General features: G+C 33.0%; 1 protein-coding gene across 1 annotated transcript in view; it reads left to right on the forward strand.

Annotated features, from left to right (window-relative positions):
• Positions 1 to 858: 858 nt before the first annotated feature.
• LOC132732727 (uncharacterized) overlaps positions 859 to 21,954 on the forward strand; it is a 101,483-nt gene continuing 80,387 nt past the window's right edge. Inside the window, exons 1-2 of the mRNA XM_060719208.1 lie at positions 859 to 995; positions 10,665 to 10,723. Coding sequence (XP_060575191.1) covers positions 10,672 to 10,723 — 52 coding nt within the window. The 5' untranslated portion in view covers positions 859 to 995; positions 10,665 to 10,671. The remainder of the gene's footprint in view (positions 996 to 10,664; positions 10,724 to 21,954) is intronic.

Raw genomic sequence — 21,954 nt, forward strand, 5'->3', positions numbered from 1 at the left:
ACGCCGGAGAGGTAACTGGATTAGAAGTCATCGACTCTAACCCCTCGACCACGGAGGCGCAGAGCGAAAACACGCTAATTAGCGGGGGGCGCCCCCGCCCTTTTATTCCTTAAATCTCGCCCCGCGCCCCCGTTTAATTTATTAAACTTCGCCCCGCGCCCTTGCTAATAAGCGTGTTTTCGCTGCTCGTATCCGCCATTTCAACTTGGTAATTCTCGACTTTTCGTTTGGCGGGGTCGCAGGGCGAAAATACAAATGCCACAAATTAGCCACCATACGTTCCCACATGTTAAACTTTTTGAAATTTTATCACGTTTCGTTAAAAAAAGGTTGAACGGACGTTGCGTTATTTTATAAATGTCATTTTTTTAAGAAGACTAAACGTCCAAAGCTAAAAAAATGTTTCTTTCTATTGTTTCGTGAAAATATATTCCATATTTCACTCATACGGAAACATATCCTCTTCATATTTTAAAAAGTACTTTTGAAATCGAATGCAAAGTCTCAGTTCAAAATCGTAAACATCTTAATAAAGAAACTGACCAAAACAAAAACAAAGAAGATGTTTCGTCGCTGTTTTTTTTTGTTGTTTTTTTTTTTTTTTTTTTGTTAAAAAATCCCTCAATTCATTGTTCTTAAGTTCCTCCTGCTGGATTAATTGCTTTAAATTATTGTAAATTACATAAATCACGAGGCGAGACATCGTGTTCTTTTTTCGGTTTTGTATCTTCAAATTAGGGGAGATAAGAAAGGGAGAGTCCAATCCGTTTGTTAATATTAACTAGATTATTCCCCTTCAGACAGATTGAAATGATCAGGACGTTGACAAGCAAATATCTTTGCAAATGCTCAACTCTATTTATAATGTTGTGTCATTTTTCAAGTGATTCAAGTTTCCTTAGTATAGTGTTTATTATTATTTTATGTTTTTAAATAAATAAAAAAATGTGATTAAAACATTTTCTATGCGATTAACGATTTTAAAGCAGTTTGAGGTAAGTCGTTTAAATATCATTTATGCCTTATCACACTTAGTTCCTAACAGCCGTGTTTTATTCTTTAACATAAAATACATTTTCGGGACAAATAACTTAAAAGTGAGACTTGTTTTCGCTCAACATATTTCTGTCAGCATCTTCTAACAACATACCAAGTTTAAAGAAATTCTATTGAACAGTTTTAATTCTGCCTATGTAGCTATATAAACACTCCCGAAAACTCCCTTAATTTATCATAATTATAATAAAATGCAAAAATAACAGTGTTAACATGTAAAAACTATATGTTCCAAATATTTTGTAGAGTTAACTAAAAATTAAATTTATAAAGGAGTTAAGACTTAAAAATGGCGTCGATCGAGATAAGTTTGCACAATTCAATACTATCAGTAGAAAAACTTTCTGTTATACTTTTCACCAAAAGGAATAATAAAAACATCTATTGTTATGCTTAATTCAGTCTTGCGGGGATTTGAATATGCTCAGACAGTTTCAAAAGGTGTCTGTCTAGACATGAATTGATAAATATTGTATTTCACTTATAGTCTACATGATTTGCATTAAACAACGGTTATAACAACATAATTATTTGTGATAACCTGTCATTTACTAAGTTTATATGTGCTACAAGTCGTGTTTATGACCATCTATATGTGCTTCTTTATTTATCTCTATTATAACGCTGTTCTTCAGTCGTTTTAAAGACTTCAATGTTGCTTAAAATGGTTTTTTAATGATAGTAATACAATGTACATAAAATGATGATATTTTGTTGACCGTTTTTGTGCACACATATTGATTAAGAAAAGAACAGAACAAAATAGAATTTATCAAAGAAACGTTAATCTTGCACAACCATGACACTAGATTAAAATGCAGGAAAGGTGAGTTTTTATTACTTGATTTTATTCGATTAATTTGAGTATATCTGTTTAAGATATGGACTATTATACACATGTATGGAATGTAGGAAGGAGTTAATACATGCATAAAATGACATTTTATTTTGAATGCACAAGTGTAATAAATAAGGAGTATTCTATCTTACAAATACTACACTTGATATAATTTATCAGAAGTTCGAAACATTATTCATGAAAATAATTGAGGAAATTCACTAGATATCAATTAATGTTTTCTAATGAATTTTAGTCATTCTTGACTATGTATTGGTAAACTCGCTTTTGTTATTATGCCCCTACTTCAAAGAAGAGGGGGTATATTGCTTTGCATTTGTCTGTCTGTCGATCCGTTGGTCCGTCGGTCCGTAGACCAAATGGTTTCCGAGTGATAACTAAAGTTATAAGCGTACTACGCTTTATAATGATTTACACACTTGATTGACTGAAAAAATATACTGAATAAATATACTGAAACGTGCCATAAATTAGCACACGGAACACACTTGCAGTAACAAAAGATATCATAAAAACTCTTCAGAGTTATCATAATAACTATGTGACATTAGAAAAATTGGGTATAAATTTATTAACGACTTTACGTTTACAATTTTCCATTATAATAATGTTATTTAGTATTGCAACGAAGAAGATCACAAATGAAAAGTTCAATATCTACGAGAAAAGATGTAATTTGGAAATTTTACTCAAAATTACCAGACGTTTAACGAGAGACAATGAAAAATGCACTATAAATATTTGTGTGACACATAATAAAATATGTAAGGCAAGCTCAATCATCAAAGTTTAATTAAGCACCTCAAACTGCCACTTAAAAGTTTAAAATTACCAATTTTACGTGAGTTTCTCTAGTATACAATAAAGTTTTCCAACGAAATCCTTAACGTTTTCCAGGAACTCTGTGACAGTAAAAATAAGAACTTTTGACAAGTAAACATAATAACCCAATCCGTTGTGTAACAGTTCTTCCCGCAAGTGATTATCTGAGGTGGATGAAACTTGCTAAAACTATAACAACAATTGTCTAGTTAATTTTTATCAGCTAGGCCGAAGTGCAACTGACGGACGGTATGTATTTATCAATTGTTTAACATATCCCAACTGTGTTCGAGTAAATCATTGTTATGGATTCATAGTCAACATCCAAAGGAGCCTACTAACACATTCCTGGCATTGTGCAAGCTTTACCGTAGTGGATTTTGATTGAAAATGGCCACATTTTCCGATGAGATGCGGCATTATTATTTTTTTAAGTCACAAAAACTTGCGTTTTCTCATGATTATAAATCATTTTAAGATAAGACTCGTAAACGCCAATATTGTGTCATGAAATATTCCGAACCATACCTTCAAAAATGCTTTTCTTTTAAAGATATAAGGTATTTAAATTACAATGTCTTCACAATTTGAGTAACGTCATCAACCGTTTGCCTGTATTTAATGATAACATCGACATTAACTCATTATCAATAATGAATAATGCTGAAGACTGTTCAACGAAATGTTTTTAGAGCTTTTGTGCTATAGTAACTAGGAAAGATGAACAACGTTTTTAGGGCGACATTGGTTCTTTGAAATACCGGTGTAAAGCACGGAGGAATTGGATCTAGTTTTTATGCTCCACGAAAAATTTCGGGGGAGCATATAGTCGTCGGGTTGTCCGTCCGTCCGTCCGTCAGTCCGTCCGTACGTACGTCCCAAATTCGTGTCCGGCCCATAACTTTGTTATTTGAAGTCGGATTTTAAAACTATTTCACGGAAATGATCACCATATTGAGACGACGTGTCGCGCGCAACATTTGGCTCGCTACCTTGAAGGTCAAGGTCACAGCATGACCTTGCAGCAAAATCGTGTCCGGTCCATAACTTCATTATTTGAAGTCGGATTTTAAAATATTTCACAGAAATGATCACCATATTAAGACGACGTGTCGCGAGCAACATTTTGGTCGCGACCTTGAAGGTCAAGGTCACAGCATGACCTTGCAGCAAAATCGTGTCCGGCCCATAACTTGGTTATTTGAAGTCGGATTTTAAAAATATTTCACAGAAATGATCACCATATTGAGATGACGTGTCATGCACAACATTTGGGTCGCTACCTTGAAGGTCAAGGTCACAGCATGACCTTGCAGCAAATTCGTGTCCGGCCCATAACTTTGTTATTTGAAGTCGGATTTTACAACTATTTCACAGAAATGATCACCATAATTAGACAATCTGTCACGCGCAACATTTGGGTCGCCACCTTGAAGGTCAAGGTCACGGCATGCCATTGCAGCAAAATCGTGTCTGGCCCATAACTTCGTTTTTTGAAGTCGGATTTAACAACTATTTCACAGAGATGATCACCATATTTAATCCACGTGTCGCATGCAACATTTGGGTTGCTACCTTGAAGGTCAAGGTCACAGCATGACCTTGCATCAAAATCATGTCCGGCCCATAACTTCGTTTTTTTGAAGTTGGATTTTACAACTATTTCACAAAAATGATCACCATATTGAGACAATGTGTCGTGCACAACATTTGGGTTATTTTTACACTTTGAACTTTGTCTGTGACATAACGCTACAAGAGGTATACCTTCCTGTGTCAAAAAACCTATTCGGGGAGCATCACCCGGTTCAACCGGCTCTTGTTTTTTTAAGTGATTAAGCAACGGAAGCTTACTTACTGCCTTCAACCTTTTTAAACCTTCACAGCGAACAGCGTGTCACAATAGTACCATAGTAGTACTTAACCTTCCGTAACGCATCCATTGGATAAAATGTCACATCAATTCATTGATAATCATATTTCAGAAGATTTTCATTTCATTTATGAAATTATTTTTATCAGTACAATTGTAAATATGTTTTACAAGTAAAATGATTAGTAAAATTCTGAATGGACGTTTGGCTTCTTTTAACCAACAAATGATAATCAAGGAACTGCAGTTGGAACATACTTTAAGGATCAAAATTACCATTTTTAACTATTTCGGTGCAGATAATTCAATGAGTGAAGGATGTTGCCGGTTGATTAATGTAAAGTGCACAATTCAGTAAATGAACAGTAGTTGATACAATTATTCTATGACATATATGTTCAAATATAATGTTTAGGTTGCATGTACATGTAGGTCCATCACAAACTGTGCCATTTGACAAGAGCAACAAGTGAAATAAGAGCTGCCAGAGGAAACTGCAAGCTCGACTTTTTGAACACATGATATAATAAAGGGAGACAAAACATGAAAAATTTAATAAATTTTGATATAAATCTATTTCATGAAAACACCCAAATGGTCAATATTTGTGCATCACATTATATGAATGTGACCATGTCATTAAATCTGATGATGGCTTTTTACACTGCACTTCTCTTGCTAATCTCTTTTTTTGTGTGAAGTTTCAATCAAATTCCTTCAATATTTTAATCCTCTCTCTGAACAAGTATCATGAAATAATATAAACAGAGATAATTTAAAAATAAGAAATGTAGAATTTTGGTTATTTGACACAGCACTTCTGCTCACTAGTCTCTACAACTGTGTTTAGTTTGAGTGAGATATTATTGAAAAGTTATACTCCAGACAACCAATATTTGAAATTTTGATGTATTATAAGAGCAGATAATTGTAAAATTAAGCTAGGACAAATTGTGGTTCTTTGAAACTACACTTCCTTCCACTTGAATGTTTTGGCTGTGTAAAATTTTAATCAAATTCTATCAACTCTTTCCAAGTACTTCTCTGGACAAGCATTATAAAGTACATGTATTATAAAGTGTGATAATTTTAAAACTAAGGAATGCAGCTATGGTTCTTTGACAAATTCGAGTCTGTACGACTAGGTGTAGTTTCAGTGATAGATTGAAAGGAAAACTCCAAATAAGCATTTTACATTAAGGGAGATAATTAAAACATAAGGCAAGGTAGATTTATGTTTCTTGACATTGCACTTTCTCTCAAAAGTCTCTATCACTTTGTCAAGTTTACATAAAATACCTTCAAGACGAATCTAGTTATATTCATATTCCGGACAAGAGTGTGAAGGACGGACGTCTTCCTAAGTTCACAATGTGTTTTTTTCTTTAATCAGACACCATAAGAAACATATTTTCCTCCCATGAGCAACCATTTTCACCACAATGAACATGGATATTTATCCATAATATTACTTGATTCCATACTGACAGATGGTTAAGGCAGCAACTGTATTATCTCCCTTTTGAAGCATAAATTATAATAACATTCTAAATCTCCATATGGTTCTATATCAGATACCAGTATGATGAACCTTGCTTTTGTACCTTTTGGGTAATACCAGAATTCAGATTTCATTGACATACAGAAAGGGGTCAGTCGTTAGCCCCCTCTTGGTGAAAACAGAAGGGGACTAATAACAACAATTTACTCTAGTTTCAATCCTTAGGTTTATTACTTTTCATTAAACCAGGCAAGCAAAGATACATGTAATAACTTATAAATCGCTAAACATTACACAATATTTTAATAAATTGGAATGTGCAGTCATATGTTACAAGTCCAAGGAGCTTCAATTCATTGTACCTTTTGGGTAAATCAGTCAAAATATCACCATTGATATAATTTATCACTGCTATGTAAGTGTAATGATTTTGTTTGAAGCCAAAAAAGCTAGATTTAACATTTTCCTTCAACACAATATTCTTAACTGCCCCTATACTATTGACAGGGGATTCAACTGAAGTGCTAACTTAGATTACCCCTCTAAAATAGTCAAACTAGTCACAAGTGTTCATGAATTAACAAGTTATTAGCCTATACAGTTTATGATCCACTTTTACGTTACCACATCTTGAAACTGGAGATTCCCAACAGACCGGTGTTTAATCTTTCATTTGCTTGTCAGTGACGCATGACCACCTTAAAAAATGCGTTAACAATTATATGAAGTTCAATAATTTGTAAACAATTCTTATCATATTTGTCTCTTCTGACATTTATAATGCAGAGCACTAAATTTGTGTGTCTGTCATACAAACTGACTTTCAAAAATACTAATAATAATAATACAATAAATATATTTGAAAGACAATTTTTTTTAATAAATACCCATGATAGTAATATTAAATTACTTTCTTGTGATACTTTTTCTTTCACATACTTTCAGACAGTATACAATTTAATTGTTTACACAGCATACAATTTAAAGGTATAATTATTTATTGGCTACAATTTTAAATAATGAATTGTAAATAATGGTTAGTTTAATAACCAATATGAATGTTTAAAAAGTATCCCTTCAAACGTTAAAAAAGCCTGTCAATTAAGCAGATCTTAGCTATTAAGGCACACTAAGCAGAAAAATGGTCAATCAAAGGATAGGGAAATTTTGTATACATAATTATTTAAATCATTTGGTGAAGAAAACAGTTCACATCACATCTGTGCTTTTGCTATTGGATGTTTTTCCATTTGTTTCAATCTTGAATAAGCAAAATGTAAACACAATGTTTCATACGATGAAAACTGTATTGAAATTTGATACATTATTGAAGGGTCTTTGTTCAAGGCAACACAACTATATTGTAAATTTTTGCAGTTCCTTGTAATGCCCTGTAGAATTTTGTACCCACCTTTAAAAGACCATACTTTACATTTCTTAGATAAGTGGATTATTTTTTCAGCAAAGAAAAAAGTCCTATCGTAGAGTATCTTAAGCAATTGACAAAAATATTTTGAAGTATGTTCTTTAAACTAAACACTATAATAAACTGTAGCATGCACTGACCACCTCTTTCATTTTAGGCCTTGTTACTTATATATGATCCAAGCTCTTGGATTATTTCATATGTAGATTTTTTTAAATGCAAAACTAAAAACATTTTATAAGTTCAAGGCCTTTTCCTAGACATTTTGCGAAAAAAAAACCAAGCACAGTTGGGGAAAAATCTTGCATCTTGATTGGGAAAAATATTCCGGTACCATGTTACACACTTTGTTTAATCCAAACAAATTGATATCATTCAAAGCCATAAAAAATACCATAAAGACCAATGACAATTGAAATGTTTTTTGAAACATCATCTCTGGTACCATATTGGATTGGAATTTGAATGAAGCAATATTGTCAGCTTGATAATGAGAATTTCGACTCGATTATGAATTTTTTCTACAGCTTAGAAAAAATAAGCATATTTTGCCACTGGAATGGTCTGGTAATCTGGCCCTTGGTGACACTTGGTAAAAAAGGGCATATGTTTTCAAGTATACTTTTTGGAGAACAGTTTGATTTATAAAATATACATCAAATATTAACAAGAACCTGTTGTTTGTGATAATCTTCCTGTCTTCTTTAATCTTATACTTTTTTCTTGCTACATGTACAAGCCTTTCCAAGTGAATATTGGAGTAAAAGATATTTAATTTCCCTTAAAATATTAAGAGATTTCATCTTCAAAATTATCTCATTTTCTACTCTAAGTTTATGTATATACAATGTATATATATATATATGTGTGTACACCATAATATGATTGTGAACAGCATGTAAATTTCAAAATTTATGATGATAATATTTCTACATAGTATTCAACAATATTACCACTTCGGAAATGTTCTTATCATTTCGTTATGATATTACATGTATATTTGTGAATAAAATGTTAAAATGTGAATATCAGTATTATCAACAAATGTTTCATGTCTAATTAACACTGATTAAATTACTTCAAGCACGTAGTGATTACAGGTATAGATGATTTCAAACAGTCTTGCTGTTGTGTTGACCTTTTCGTGACATGGTTGTGCTTCTGCCTTGTAATCAAGAGGTAAAGGGGTTCAAATCCCTTTCAGTGCCTGAAGATTTTTCAGGTTAACAATGATCATTGTGGCAGTGATCTTTTTTTTCAATTTTCAAAACAACCTGTGGCTTTCTAAAGGGGAAAATATAACGTGATAAATCAGAAAAATAAAATTCCAACCAATGAGAGTGAAATTTACCCATACATAAAAAAAAGTTTCAAGCTTAATTTAATTTAACATGCATGGTATTAGCAGACGCTATCTATAGGTAAAGCTTTTTTTTCTTCTAGCTGATATAAGTCAGCTGATGTTAAGTCATCGTTCTGGTGAAGAATGTACACAGGGATTTTAGGGGAAAATATAACTTTTATGCATTTTTAGGGGAAAATATACCTATTTTGGGCTAGGGGAAACAGCCTTTATTCGGCTGTAAAATACAGGGGAAAACACTGGGTGGTGAGGGTTAACAAAAAAAGACAATAATGTTCGTTTGTCATTTGTGGGTATGAAAACTCAACTAGCAATCAATAAGAGTTTAGTCAGAAATAATAGGACAGTGCTTATAGCGTGTCTCCTTATGTCTCAATTAAACAAGACCTGCAGTATTTGCAGGGGCTAAACTTAACAGTTAAACAGCTGATATTGGGCGTTAAATCACTTTTTTAATCTTTCATAGAATCCCTTTATTCCTTAAATTACTTAATGTATAAACATGTAAGATAAAAATAAAATTAAAATTATTCTGAAATATTTAAGAATGGGCCCCATTTGGTAGAGACGTGACAGCCGTGACAAGCCCCACAAATTGTAGGCTTAAAAACCGGTTTCCCTGTAAAGGCATACATCTGTGTTATATCAATTTGTAAAATCGGTCGGTTTTGCAGTCCAAAAATTTAGACTAGGCCAGGATAGAAATGTCTGGGGGACGAAATGGCTCGATATCTCTCAGTTTCTTCGAAATTATTAACGAAAGTTTTAGTCCTTAGGAACGAATTGACATCAATAAAAAAAAACTTATTATTATTATTCATCAAATTCATGACAAATATTTGTTTAAAAGGCTAAACAGGCTGATATGCTTGTCAAGCAGGTCATAAAATAAACCGGACTTTGTTGGATTCATCTAATTATAGGCTATTTCAGAAAAATAGATTATTTACATCTTTGACTATTTCTTTTTTAATAGCTATTCACTTTGCCATTATAAACTACAAAATTCATTCGATAAAAATTGTCTTTTTCACAAGTTTCTGAAATATCATAAACAATGTGATGATAAGTTACGGATGAGTTAGTTCAAAATTGCGAGTCGTCAGTCGCTTATCTCAATTCATAGAATTACTCGAACATTCAAATTATATCCGCTACATTTCTAAAACCGTACTTCAAGCTATATTGCACATGATTTTCAAAAAAAAATTCTTATATCCTCTTCTGTTTGCAATAAATCAAAGTTTTCAGAAATACAGAGCACTACTTTTCACTCGCGTCGGTCATGGTCGGATAATCACTTTGAATTCAACTTCCTTGAAAAAATGTAGGAATACAATATACCATATATAGTGGTGATGAAACGTCACTGCAGTGGCCGTTACCCTGATGGTTGGAAATTTCGGGTTTGTAAGTACACCAGTTAGGACCACGTCCCAACTTAAAACCGTTATCTGTTTAAAATTGAGTAAGTAAATACACATATACATAAATATACGAGTAGAATTAGGATTTCTTCAATCGTTTAAATAGAAATACAACAAATACTTATTTTACTTCTTCTACAAGAAATTCGCGCCTGAAATCCTCACAACTTTAGAATTATGGAACAATAGTCAATACACATGCAAATGAATCAATTTAGGTTAAAAACTAGATTGTTCCGAGATTGAATTAAGGTTTTACATTTAAAAACACCAAACCTTTTCTGGTGATAAGATTTTCAGATGTAGCAATATGATACAATTTTTTATATGATTTCAGTTCAGCGATGAATTTCAAGATAGCAATCGTTCTTTTACAATTGTTAACAACAAGTTATGGTAAGTAGATAAGAAGTTTTTTATTTGTTTAATAAAATCAAACCTAATATTATTGCATAGATGCAAATAATCCTGAAGCTTTGACAGTTAACTGTCAATTATTGATACTTAGAAAACATTGGATGTTTGTTTGCCAATATATCAATAATAATGATGATGATGATGATGATGATGATGATGATGATAATAATAATAATAATAATAAGTAGAAGAAGAAGAAAGAACATTGTAATAGCAATGCAGATGATGATGATAATAGTTATAATTTGATACCTATAAGATTAGCAATTAAATAGTTATGTCAAATATCTACAGAAAAATACAATATTATATGCTTTAGCCCTCGTCTTTCTATTCTCGTTCTTCTTTCCTTAATGTTTGTGCTTTGAAATCAAAGATCAATGTCCGGAATTAAAAAAAGTATTTAACTGAAATTAAGTAAAACAAAAAACCTACAATCATTGGAAAACGTGTTTCAGACGGAATAGCTCTTGCTTATAGATGTGAGCTGTCGAATGATTTTAATGTAATAGAAGCAAAATAAAATCTTGTTTTTCACTTCTCTATTTAGAAAATAAATTTCAAAATCTTACTCGGGTATGTCATGTGGTGTTTGAGATCTGCTTACGCGGTCGAAGACCTGTTTTTAAATATTCGGTGAGAAAAAAAGTTTTTTTCTCAGATAAAAATTCATATCATTCTTTATTCGGTAATTTTAGATCTAGTACCAAAGAATCAAATGGTAACATAGAGATAGACACTGACTGTTAAACATGAAACAATCGCCATGAAATATGTTATTGATATATCGGGGAAATCAAATATTTTGAGCATGCAAGAAATTTGTCGGAGCATCGTAGTGTTACGATCTCAACTTTATTTTTTTAAATTAAAGAACAACATTTATTTACAATAATACAAAAACAATATGAAAGTAGAGTTTAATTCACAATTTTCCACGATTCAAATTCAACAAATGTCCTAAAGTTTAACTCACAGTTCGAAATTCAATGGTCCACAACTCAGATTTAATCTATGTCCAATGTACACAACAGAATATCAAATTATGTCCAAATACTTCCCACACAGAATAACATAATCCTATTACTATGTAAGCCGTACAATAGCACACAATATGTATATCAACATCATACAATATCACAAATTAGCACACACACATTGAAGTACACACATTCATTATATAAAAACTACCAATGAACAATCTAAAATACTTAACTTCTTAGAGAAAGAATATTCCAGAATGAATATAAAAAGAACTTTCATGAAAGAATATGAATGAACATGAAAACATAAATTATTAAAAATGATAGTGGCATAAGTAGGTATCGAACCTACGAAATGATCGGCTCTACAGCTATTCAGGAAATAAATACTTAACACATTTAAATAAGGCCTATATACATAACACCTCCTCTCCTAAAGAAAATGATTTATGAAATAAATATTTTAAAATCAACATAAGGCAAATAACATAGTAAATTGTACACGGGATCGGGAATAATGTTATCTTTTCTTCTAACATGTCTTATGGCAAGATCATACTCTTCTAACATCAAACTCAATCTTTACAATCTCTGATTCTAATTTTAAGTTCATGCAATAAACTTGAGGGGATTGTTGTCACTGAAAACAACAATGGGTTTCTTTGAAAAAGATACGTAAACTTCAAAAGTTTAATCGCAAATATAAGAGCTAAACACTCTTTTATTGTAGAGTAATTTTTCTGTTTCTTTACTTCATTGAAAAGAAACAAACGGATGGTCAACACCATTGTTGTCTTCATGAATTAACACATCACCATCACCAATATCACTTACATCTACAGATAATTTTAAACATTTGTCAAAGTCTGGAGCTGAGAGAATTGGTAAGTTCTTCAGTATGGCTTTTAATCATTCAAATGCCGTCTCATGCTTATTGTTCCAAACAAATTTGACACTTTTCTTAAGCAAAGTTGTCAGTGGTTCAGCAATAACAGAAAAGTTTGTGCAAAGACTTTCGGTAATTACCAGCCATACCAATAAATCTCATCAATTGTCACTTACATGTAAGTACAGGAAAATCATTTATAGCTTGTACTTTAGCATCAACTGGTTTCACATGACCCTGTCCCACCTTATGTCCTAAAAATGTCAATGTAGCTTTTTCACTTTTCGCGAGATTGATTGTCAGTTTGACGTTGCTCAATCGCTTTGATCTGAAGATGTTCTTCCAATGTTCTGTCTGAATGTATGATGACATCGTCAATGTACACGTCACATCCATCGAGATCAGCGATAACCGAATTGATTAGCCGTTGAAATGTAGCTGGTGAACTCTTTATGCCGAAAGGCATAACTTTATACTGGTAAAGTCAATTAGGAGTCACAAATTATGATATTTCTTTCGCATTCTCAGTCGATGGAACTTGCCAAAAGCCTTTAAGTAAATCAAATTTCGTCACATATTTTGCTTTTCCATCTTTATCTATGCAATCACCCACTCTTGGTGTTGGATAAGTATCAGTTTTTATACATTGCATTTTCCTTGTCCGGAGCATAACTTGAAGACTAATAGACGCAGGGCAAGCATAACCCCCTTACCCCCTGGGTATTTTTGTACACCTATATAGTAACTTATATAGAAACTTAGGGTATGTGCTATCTATTGGCACTTGTTGTTTAGCTGAAACGTTTACCATGAATGCAATAGAACAAGTTGATAATCTGTCCTTGAATCATATTTTTATATATAAGTTTTATAAGATTTCTTCAGATATCTTCTCTATGACGGAGTAAGTTTGTGATCTAAACATTGTTTTGAGTTGTATTATATGTTTTATGATTTATACAAAAAGTTTTTAAGTTTTAACATAAAAATAACATAATTAAAAGTGTCCGCCATTTTAAAATGGCCGCCAATTATTGAACAGATAAACAATTCACAACAATATTTAATGCGTTTATACCCATTCATAAATAGTTTGATGTAATAAGGAAAAAATATGACGTGCTTAGTGAAACTAACTCTATGCTAGGTGGACTTGTAAATAGTCTGCTCTTGAATATTATTTCAATTTTATAGAGATATATGAAACATAATTGTTTGGGGTCGATTTGAGTTGCCTTTAGATATTTTTAATTGAATTTCATGCAAATAATGACTTTTTGTCCTCTCTAGAAACTTATTATCCTCTCACTTATATGAGAAACAATTTGAAAAGTTGGTAGTTGACTTCTCCGTTCCGTTCCTGCTTCTTTATATCCATATAACTATATTGAATAGTATAGCTTACACGTACCACAATGACTATTTGACAGAAAGGCTGCTCGTTGAGTTCCACCAAAGGAAACTGTTCTTACCCTTATTTTATTTAAAATGACTTAAGCCTTAAGTTGGTAGTTTTTCATTATTATTAGAAAAATAATTGAAATTAATGTATTACATTTCATTATCATTGTTACTCCCCTTTAAAAAACATTATAAAGTTACTTCCCGTATTGCGCCATTAGAAAAAGGCAGACAACATAATAGTATGCTTCTCCTTTAAAATCAATTGTTTTAGAGTGATTTTGTTGATGAAATCGTTTTTAAAATGCAACACGGCATATGACAGCATAAGACACTTTTGTACATTGTCAGTCATACTCTCAGATTTTGGAGTTGGAGACTATGTAACAATACTCTTTATCGGGACATTGTTCTCCCTGACTCAATTTCTGCAAAAAGCAATTTAATAAACATTTGTGCTAAGACCATTTCAATCTAAATAACAACCCATACTGCGCACGGAATTGTCAACAGTCGTAAGATGATGATTAAGATGATGATGATGATGACACTTAGAGAGAACAAACATCCACTAATATATCAAATGTACAGGTGATTAAGGCTCCAACTGTTAATCCTGAAGAATTGGCTGAATGCTTAATTACTGGGAAATAAGTTCCGTTTATCAATACATATAAGTTTCGACAAAAGAAATTTTTCGGGTTTTGCTTTTTCATCTTTCTTTCTCTCGTTTATGTGTACATGACAAGCAGATTGTTCCAAGTTGGGCTGGCTGAATCTCTCTTACCTCTGAGTTGCAAGATCAAACATCGTCTACAGAAAAGAACATGCATCCTGTTAATGCCAAAGTATAAAAAAGCCACTGTTCAGACAATTCTAGAAATGTCAAGTGTTTCAAGAGCTGTAAACCAACAGTACACATTTGTGATCTTTGATTTGGCTGCTGCTAAATGGCATATTCTAAAGTTTGGAAAATCCAAATAAGTACAGTGCTACTATCATACATTTAGGGGCTTTCCGTCTGCTAGGTTCATACCTAGGGGCGATTGGCAAACGGCTTCTTGGAAGTGGTTTCTCAGAAATCCTGAGAGTTGAGTGAATGTGTTAATGTGTTAACAGTTTCGAAACTTTCGAAAGACTGCTTTTTGCACAGTTTGTAGCAGCAGTAAACTAAATCCACAACCCTACTGCACTGGGAGATATCAACCAAGTGGTAAATATGCTAGCTGAGAATCAAAGACGTGAACACCTTGAAGATGTGTTAGCTAATGATTTTGTCATTGAACTTCACAAAAGGCATTAAGAGTTCAAGGAAGACTTCAAAAAAGGTCACATAGGGAAGACGGCACAGTTTGAATGAATTCATTGTTAAGATTTGGCTGGTTCTTCGTTTTATGAGAGCCATGAAGGAGGAGGATCTTGACCTAAACATATCAACATTATAAAATATACTACAATTATTCTTTGCATATGATCATCATAACTATGCACAATATCTATCTGTATATGTTCTTATGTTGATACATTGATTTGATACACCTAGGATCAAGAAAGCTTCTTCAAAATAACGGATTCAGTGTAAGCAGATCAAACGTGCATGGCTCCCGTAATGCTGTTAATATAACTATTGAGCAAATAATGAACAGACATGCAAAGTCTCGTAGAGACAGAATAGGATTCAGCAGAAACTTTGCTGCCTAATACAGATGATGCCAAACACGACACTCGAGAGCCAGCTATGCTGTGACTAAATTCCGCATGGCCTGCATATCATTGGTGGATCCTTTTCCACACATTGATACACAACCAGCAAATATAGCTTTATTTGAAAAAAACATGTTACGAAACACAAAGAATCTATAACTAACTTTATGAATTCATTTGCAACAGATAATAGGGATGTGTTTTTCTGCTTAAGTTCAGGGGCTCCTGCACCAGAGAAGATCGCAAAGAGTCTGTTTGATGCCTACCGAAATGGACTTGAAGCACACAGATAGCTCGCCAAAGAACGTCTAGTGATAAAACCGTTAGTTTTTATGCTCCACTGAAGAAGCAAAAATTAAAAGCCTTTGTCGATACAAAGAAATGTAAGAAAGTGGCAAAAACGCAGAACAATCTTGTGGAAGTAAAGGCCGCTGGCAAAGTCTTTGGTCAGCTTATCATGTTATCCCTTGGTCTCTAGCTACAGTTGATGGCTTACAAACAAAGACTGACAAGGCAAAACTAATGCATGATCTCGAAGGCGATTATACACTAAACAGAGGTCAGGTAACAAAAACATAATATACATATATCTTCAAGCACTTTCTTGTCTCTCTTCAACCCATTAAGACGCGCTGAAATTTGTTTGAGATTTTTCCAAAATGTGATTGTGCAGACTTTGTGACAGATATTACAAAGCAGAATTTATCAAATCTGCAAAAATGTCACGAAAAGGAATAAGCGATACATACCTGATGAAAGAACCTGGTGAAGTTATGCAAGACTGGAAAGTTTTCTTTTGTAATAATAACTATAAAAATAACAAATAATTGATAAGATTGATATTAGAGGAATTGTCTAAAGATAAATATGCAGGGAAATTGGACGGAAGGAGAATCTTGTGCTTGTGAAGAGACATGTGTATGTCTCCGAAGTAAAGATTGAAAAGTAGAAGTAACACCGATTCCAGATCTACATACATCTCAAGAGGAAGCTAATACCAGAATTATGCTACTTATGCAACATGCGGCTGAAAATGATGACAAATATTGTACGATCCCCTGATACTAATGTTATGGTATTACTTCAAACGTAAGCACAGTCTATCAACAGATTAATATTATTTGACACTGTTGTGGCTAATTATAGAAAGTAAATGAAATCATTGATAGACTAGGAGAAGATCTTTGCAAAGCATTGATTTGGCTACATAGTTTCACCGCATGCGATACCACGAGCCCTTTTTTATGAGGAGAGGGACAATAAAGTTGTAAACATTTTTTTTAATATCCTGAATATATACTTTTAACTAGTTTTCAAGAGAACGGGCGAGAGAGTTGATTTTCAAGAAGAAGATTTCAAAATTCTGGAACAGTTTGTTTGCATTTTATACAGGAAAAACAAATAAAGTGACATAAAGAAGTTGCGCGTTGACATTTCAGACAAAAGTTTAGACCAAATGCACACATACTTACAATTACCTATAGTATTGACTTGCGTTTAATGCCACCATATCTTTCCACATTAAAGATGCATATTTTAAGATCAAATTACCAAATTTTTGTGTGGTGAAATGCCTTTTGTCGATTCCCAACTTTTCCAAGTCCTGATGGATATGGGGGGAATACTGGTACAACCGGAGGTCTCACATATACATTGTACCTGGACAGAGGGAAATATACTACAACCGGAATTACTGTGAAATCATTATTATTTGTGGAGCACGAATTTTCATGGTTTTCGTCCACGAATTTAAGACCCGACGAAATTTTATCTTAACAAATACTTCTTACCATGTCTCTGTTAAATATATCACAACATGAGTCGGCGCTTTTCCGGCAGATTTTTGAGGTATTAATGTATACTAATAATCAGGTCAGTGACATATTAAATAGTTTAGTTTCTTCTTCTTCTTCCAATACTGTACATAACCCCTTTATGCAATATTTAAAAAACTTGAAAAAAAATCGAAGGTATGTCATAAGTTGGCTGTCACAAATGTCATCAGGGGGACTACTTGTACGTTGTAGGCTAATTGATTGTGTTAGCCAAAATACGTGACATAATCGAGTTAATATGGGAACCCAGTGCATTAATTGGCGCTGATAAAACTTTACACGACTAGTGTTTATGTGATCCATTTAAATTAATTTCAATATGTATTTGTGTGACTGCTATTCCGAAAATATCAAAGAAGCTGCCATCTTTTTACTAGATACAAACATAAATAGCCTCTAACTCGTAGCATATAAATGTACACAGTCGACGTGACGTAGTGTGTAGTTTTGGACCGATTCAGGGTGTAAACTTATTTACTCGCTGGTTAAAAAGTGACAGATGTAGTATAATTTATGAGATGTTTACATTGGCAAATTATAGGGGCAGTGTTACCAATGGAGCTGCATATTATGTCACACAAATGTGTTAATTGCTGTTAATTATGGTCCATTATGGGCAGTAACTGTCTTACTTCCAGAGGCAAGGATTAAATTTATTGACACTATTTCTGTTATATACACGCGGTAAGTAAAACAGCTCGGTGATTAAGTGAAAGATAACTTTCTAATGCTTATTTTTTTACAAGAAAATGAAAATCCACGGATTTAAGAACACACGAAAATGGCAGTTTTGATAAAACTACGAAATTTCATGCCCACAAATACAAATTATTTCACGGTAATTGAAATCATAGCCAATAAAATTGCTAGTATCGGTGTAAGAAGATGATTAAAACGAAGAAGATGATCTAGAGGAAATTGAGATGGAAATTTATATTGATGTTATTTTCCAAAAAGATTTCGAGTAACACGTAATATGTGACTAAAGAGCTGTATTGTAAAAATTGGAAAAGGGGGTGGGGGTTAATTTATATTCTTTGATAGCATTATAATTAAACCAAATTTATCAACAAAAAGTCTATTTAACTTCTATAATATTTATACAAACAACTTTTTTATAATATAGTGATGTTTTGCTTTTTTGTTAAACAAATCCACAAAGTTTATATTAAAATGTTAATAAAATAACAGGTAAATGGCGGCTATTTTGAATTGTGTGGCCATTTTAAAAGTAATAACATCAATTAAGTATAAAGTAAATCATTTTAGAGACCTCGTCTATGATCTAAAACAAAAACCGACCACAAAACAATTCATTTGGTTAAAACATTAATGGTTATTTCAATTAGGCTGTTTATTAAGAAATTTTGACAGGGGCAGATCATTCACATTGGCTTGTTTCTTAATGGTAAACGTTTCTGTCTAACAACAGGATACACATGTTTTCCTATATGCTTATCTTTAAAACTACATGGGTCCCATAAAATACCAAGAGGGGGTAACTTTTATCCATTTCTAGCTCATACTCTATATTGATTGGAATTCAAGAATAAGTGCAGTGCACAAGAACCACATCTCCGTTTTGACTAATTACAGAGTTATATTGCCCTTTGTTACCTTTCCTTGTCCGGAGCATAACTTAAAAACTACTTGTTGGAATTCAAAACAACTTCAAACTATTGTCAAGCACAATAAGAAAAAGTGAAGTGCACAAAACCATAACTCTATCTTAAGTAATTACAGAGTTATTGCCCCTTGCTACTTATCCATTGCTTTCTTTTGTCCGGAGCATAACTTGAAGAATGTTGGTTGAAATTCAATACAACTTCATACAATGGTCAAGCACATTTAGAGAAAGTGCAGTGCACAAGAACCATAACTCCATCATGACTAATTACAGAGTTATTTACCTTTGTTACTTTCCCTTTTCCGGAGCATAACTTGAAAACTACTGGTTTGAATTCAAAACAACTTCATACAATGGTCAAGCACAATAAGAGAAAGTGCAGTGCACAATAACAATTACTCTATTCAGAGTAATTATCGAGTGATTGCCCTTTGGTACGTTTTATTGCTTTTTTGTCCGGAGCATAACTTGAAGACTAATGGTTTGAATTAAATGCAAATTCATACAATGGTCAAGCACAATAAGAGAAAGTGCAATGCACAAGAAACATCATTCTGTCCAGAGTAATTATAGAGTGATTGCCCTTTGTTGCGTTTCCTTGTTGCAGAACATAACACGAACTCTAGTGGTTGGAATTCAATACAATTTCATACAGTGGTCAAGTACATTTAGTGGAAAGGCAGTGCACAGAAACAACAACTCTTTCTTGACTCATTAAAGAGTTTTTGCCCTCTGTTACTTTTTATTGTCCAGTGCATAACTTGAAAATTAATGGTTGAAATTCAATGAAACTTCATACAATGGTTAAAGGCAGTGAGATTAAGTGCAGTGCACAAGAACCATAACTCTATTTCGACTACATAGTTATTGTCGTTTGTTAGTTTTTTGTCCAGTGCATAACTTGAAAACTAGTAGTTGGAATTTAATACAATTTCATACAATGGTCAAGCGTAATAAGAGGAAATGCAGTGTACAATAGCCATAACTCCATCTTCAGTATTTGTAGAGTTATTGCCCCTTGTTCCTTTTCCTTGTTTGGTGCATAACTAAAAAACTAAGGTTTTAAATTCAATTCAATCTCATACAATGGTCAAGCGCAATGAGAGGAAATGCAGTGATCAAGAAGCGTAACTCTTTCTGGACTTATAACAGAGTAATTCAATAAAACTTCATCAATGGCCAACCAAAATGAAAGGAAATGCAACATACAAGAACCACAACTATCTTTAACAACCATTTTTCAATGATTTTACAAGGTATTCTGTTACTAGTAACTTTCTCACTTCCGAAGCAGTCTTGCGGGGGTATTAATCACATTTAGTGATAGTTCTAGTTTTTATTTGCATTGATCTTACGATAATCTGTGCACATCCTATATGAGTTGTTTGACTTTGGCACAAGAATGCATGACTATATTTGCTCTGGCTTGGTTCTATAACGTCATTTTCTATTAAGTATTTAACTTCATCTCTTAAAACGTGTTGTTTGACTGGATTCATCCTTCGTGGATTTTGTTTCACTGAGTGTTACTTTCTACCAAAACGTCTTGTTATATCTTATCAGTTCTTGTAGGAATATCTGGAAACAAATGTTTAATCTTATAAACCAGCTCTTTTATTTGTTTCTGTTGTGAAGGTTCAAGGTGAACAAATTTCATGTCTATATTCTTCAGAATTTCAGAATTTTCAAGTTTTGGTATACAATGATCAGTTTTTGTCCATTTTCACATTCATCCATATCACCAACGTTTTGTTTATAGGAGACAGGATGAGTCACTGAAACCGGCTTAACAAAATTCTCAGAATCTCTACCAATGTATTTCTTTAGCATATTGATATGACACATTTGTTTTTCTTTTCGCCTCCCAGGTGTTAACATAATTAAGATCACATTCTTTCTTATCAACAATGTAAGGACCAAACTATATACAGACCATTTACAGACTCAATCAAGCCCAGTCTGCAAATCTTATGTAATCTTATGTAATTAATGCTTCCAATGGGATCACTTTGTTTCCAGAAAATATGTACTAATGTTCATTTTATTCCCACTATCACAAAATGAGTTGTGTATCTCATTATCAAATATTTGACCTAAAAATGTATAAGATAGGCCAACGTCCTGAGTGACCTTTGTGTCACAATCAAAGGCTATACTAGTCGCTTCATTCTGTCTTTTAGCCATAGCTCTAACAACTGCACACGATGAGTAAAGATCAGGAAATTCCTGCACAACAAAACTAGGAGTTTCATCTAAATTCGGTGTGCCAGTTAAGAGTGGGTTAACCACGACCTTATTGCCAGCTAAGTCATTACCTAGCAACAAATAGACGCCTTAAATGGGTAACGACGACTTAACACCTACGGATACCGTCCAGTAACTATATCTGATGTTTAAAAGATGTTATGGAGCGGAACACTTACAAAACAACACTCAACACCTTGAATTAAGACACTATAGAACAGGTCTTCTTACAAAAAGGCAATGTATCAGCCAAAATCCAAGACTAAGAAGCTCCTGTGTCTCTTAAAATATTGACAGGGCAGGGTAGACTAGAATCACCTCAAAGTGCAACAAAACCATCCGACAAGAATGGCTCATAAATCTCCATAACCGAATCAGATTTTGAGACCTTTTCTCTAGGTTTGTTTAGCTTTTTAAAATCGCTATCTTTATTAACACAAGACTGAGGGCCTGATTTCAAAGTCGTGAGCCCTGTTGGTTTAGACTAATCATAAGCTTTTATTTTTTTGTTTTTCAATTTCCCACAGTTG

Source organism: Ruditapes philippinarum, unplaced genomic scaffold (genome assembly GCF_026571515.1).
Source record: "Ruditapes philippinarum isolate M1 unplaced genomic scaffold, ASM2657151v2 ctg589_1_1_1_1, whole genome shotgun sequence".
Taxonomy (NCBI): domain Eukaryota; kingdom Metazoa; phylum Mollusca; class Bivalvia; order Venerida; family Veneridae; genus Ruditapes; species Ruditapes philippinarum.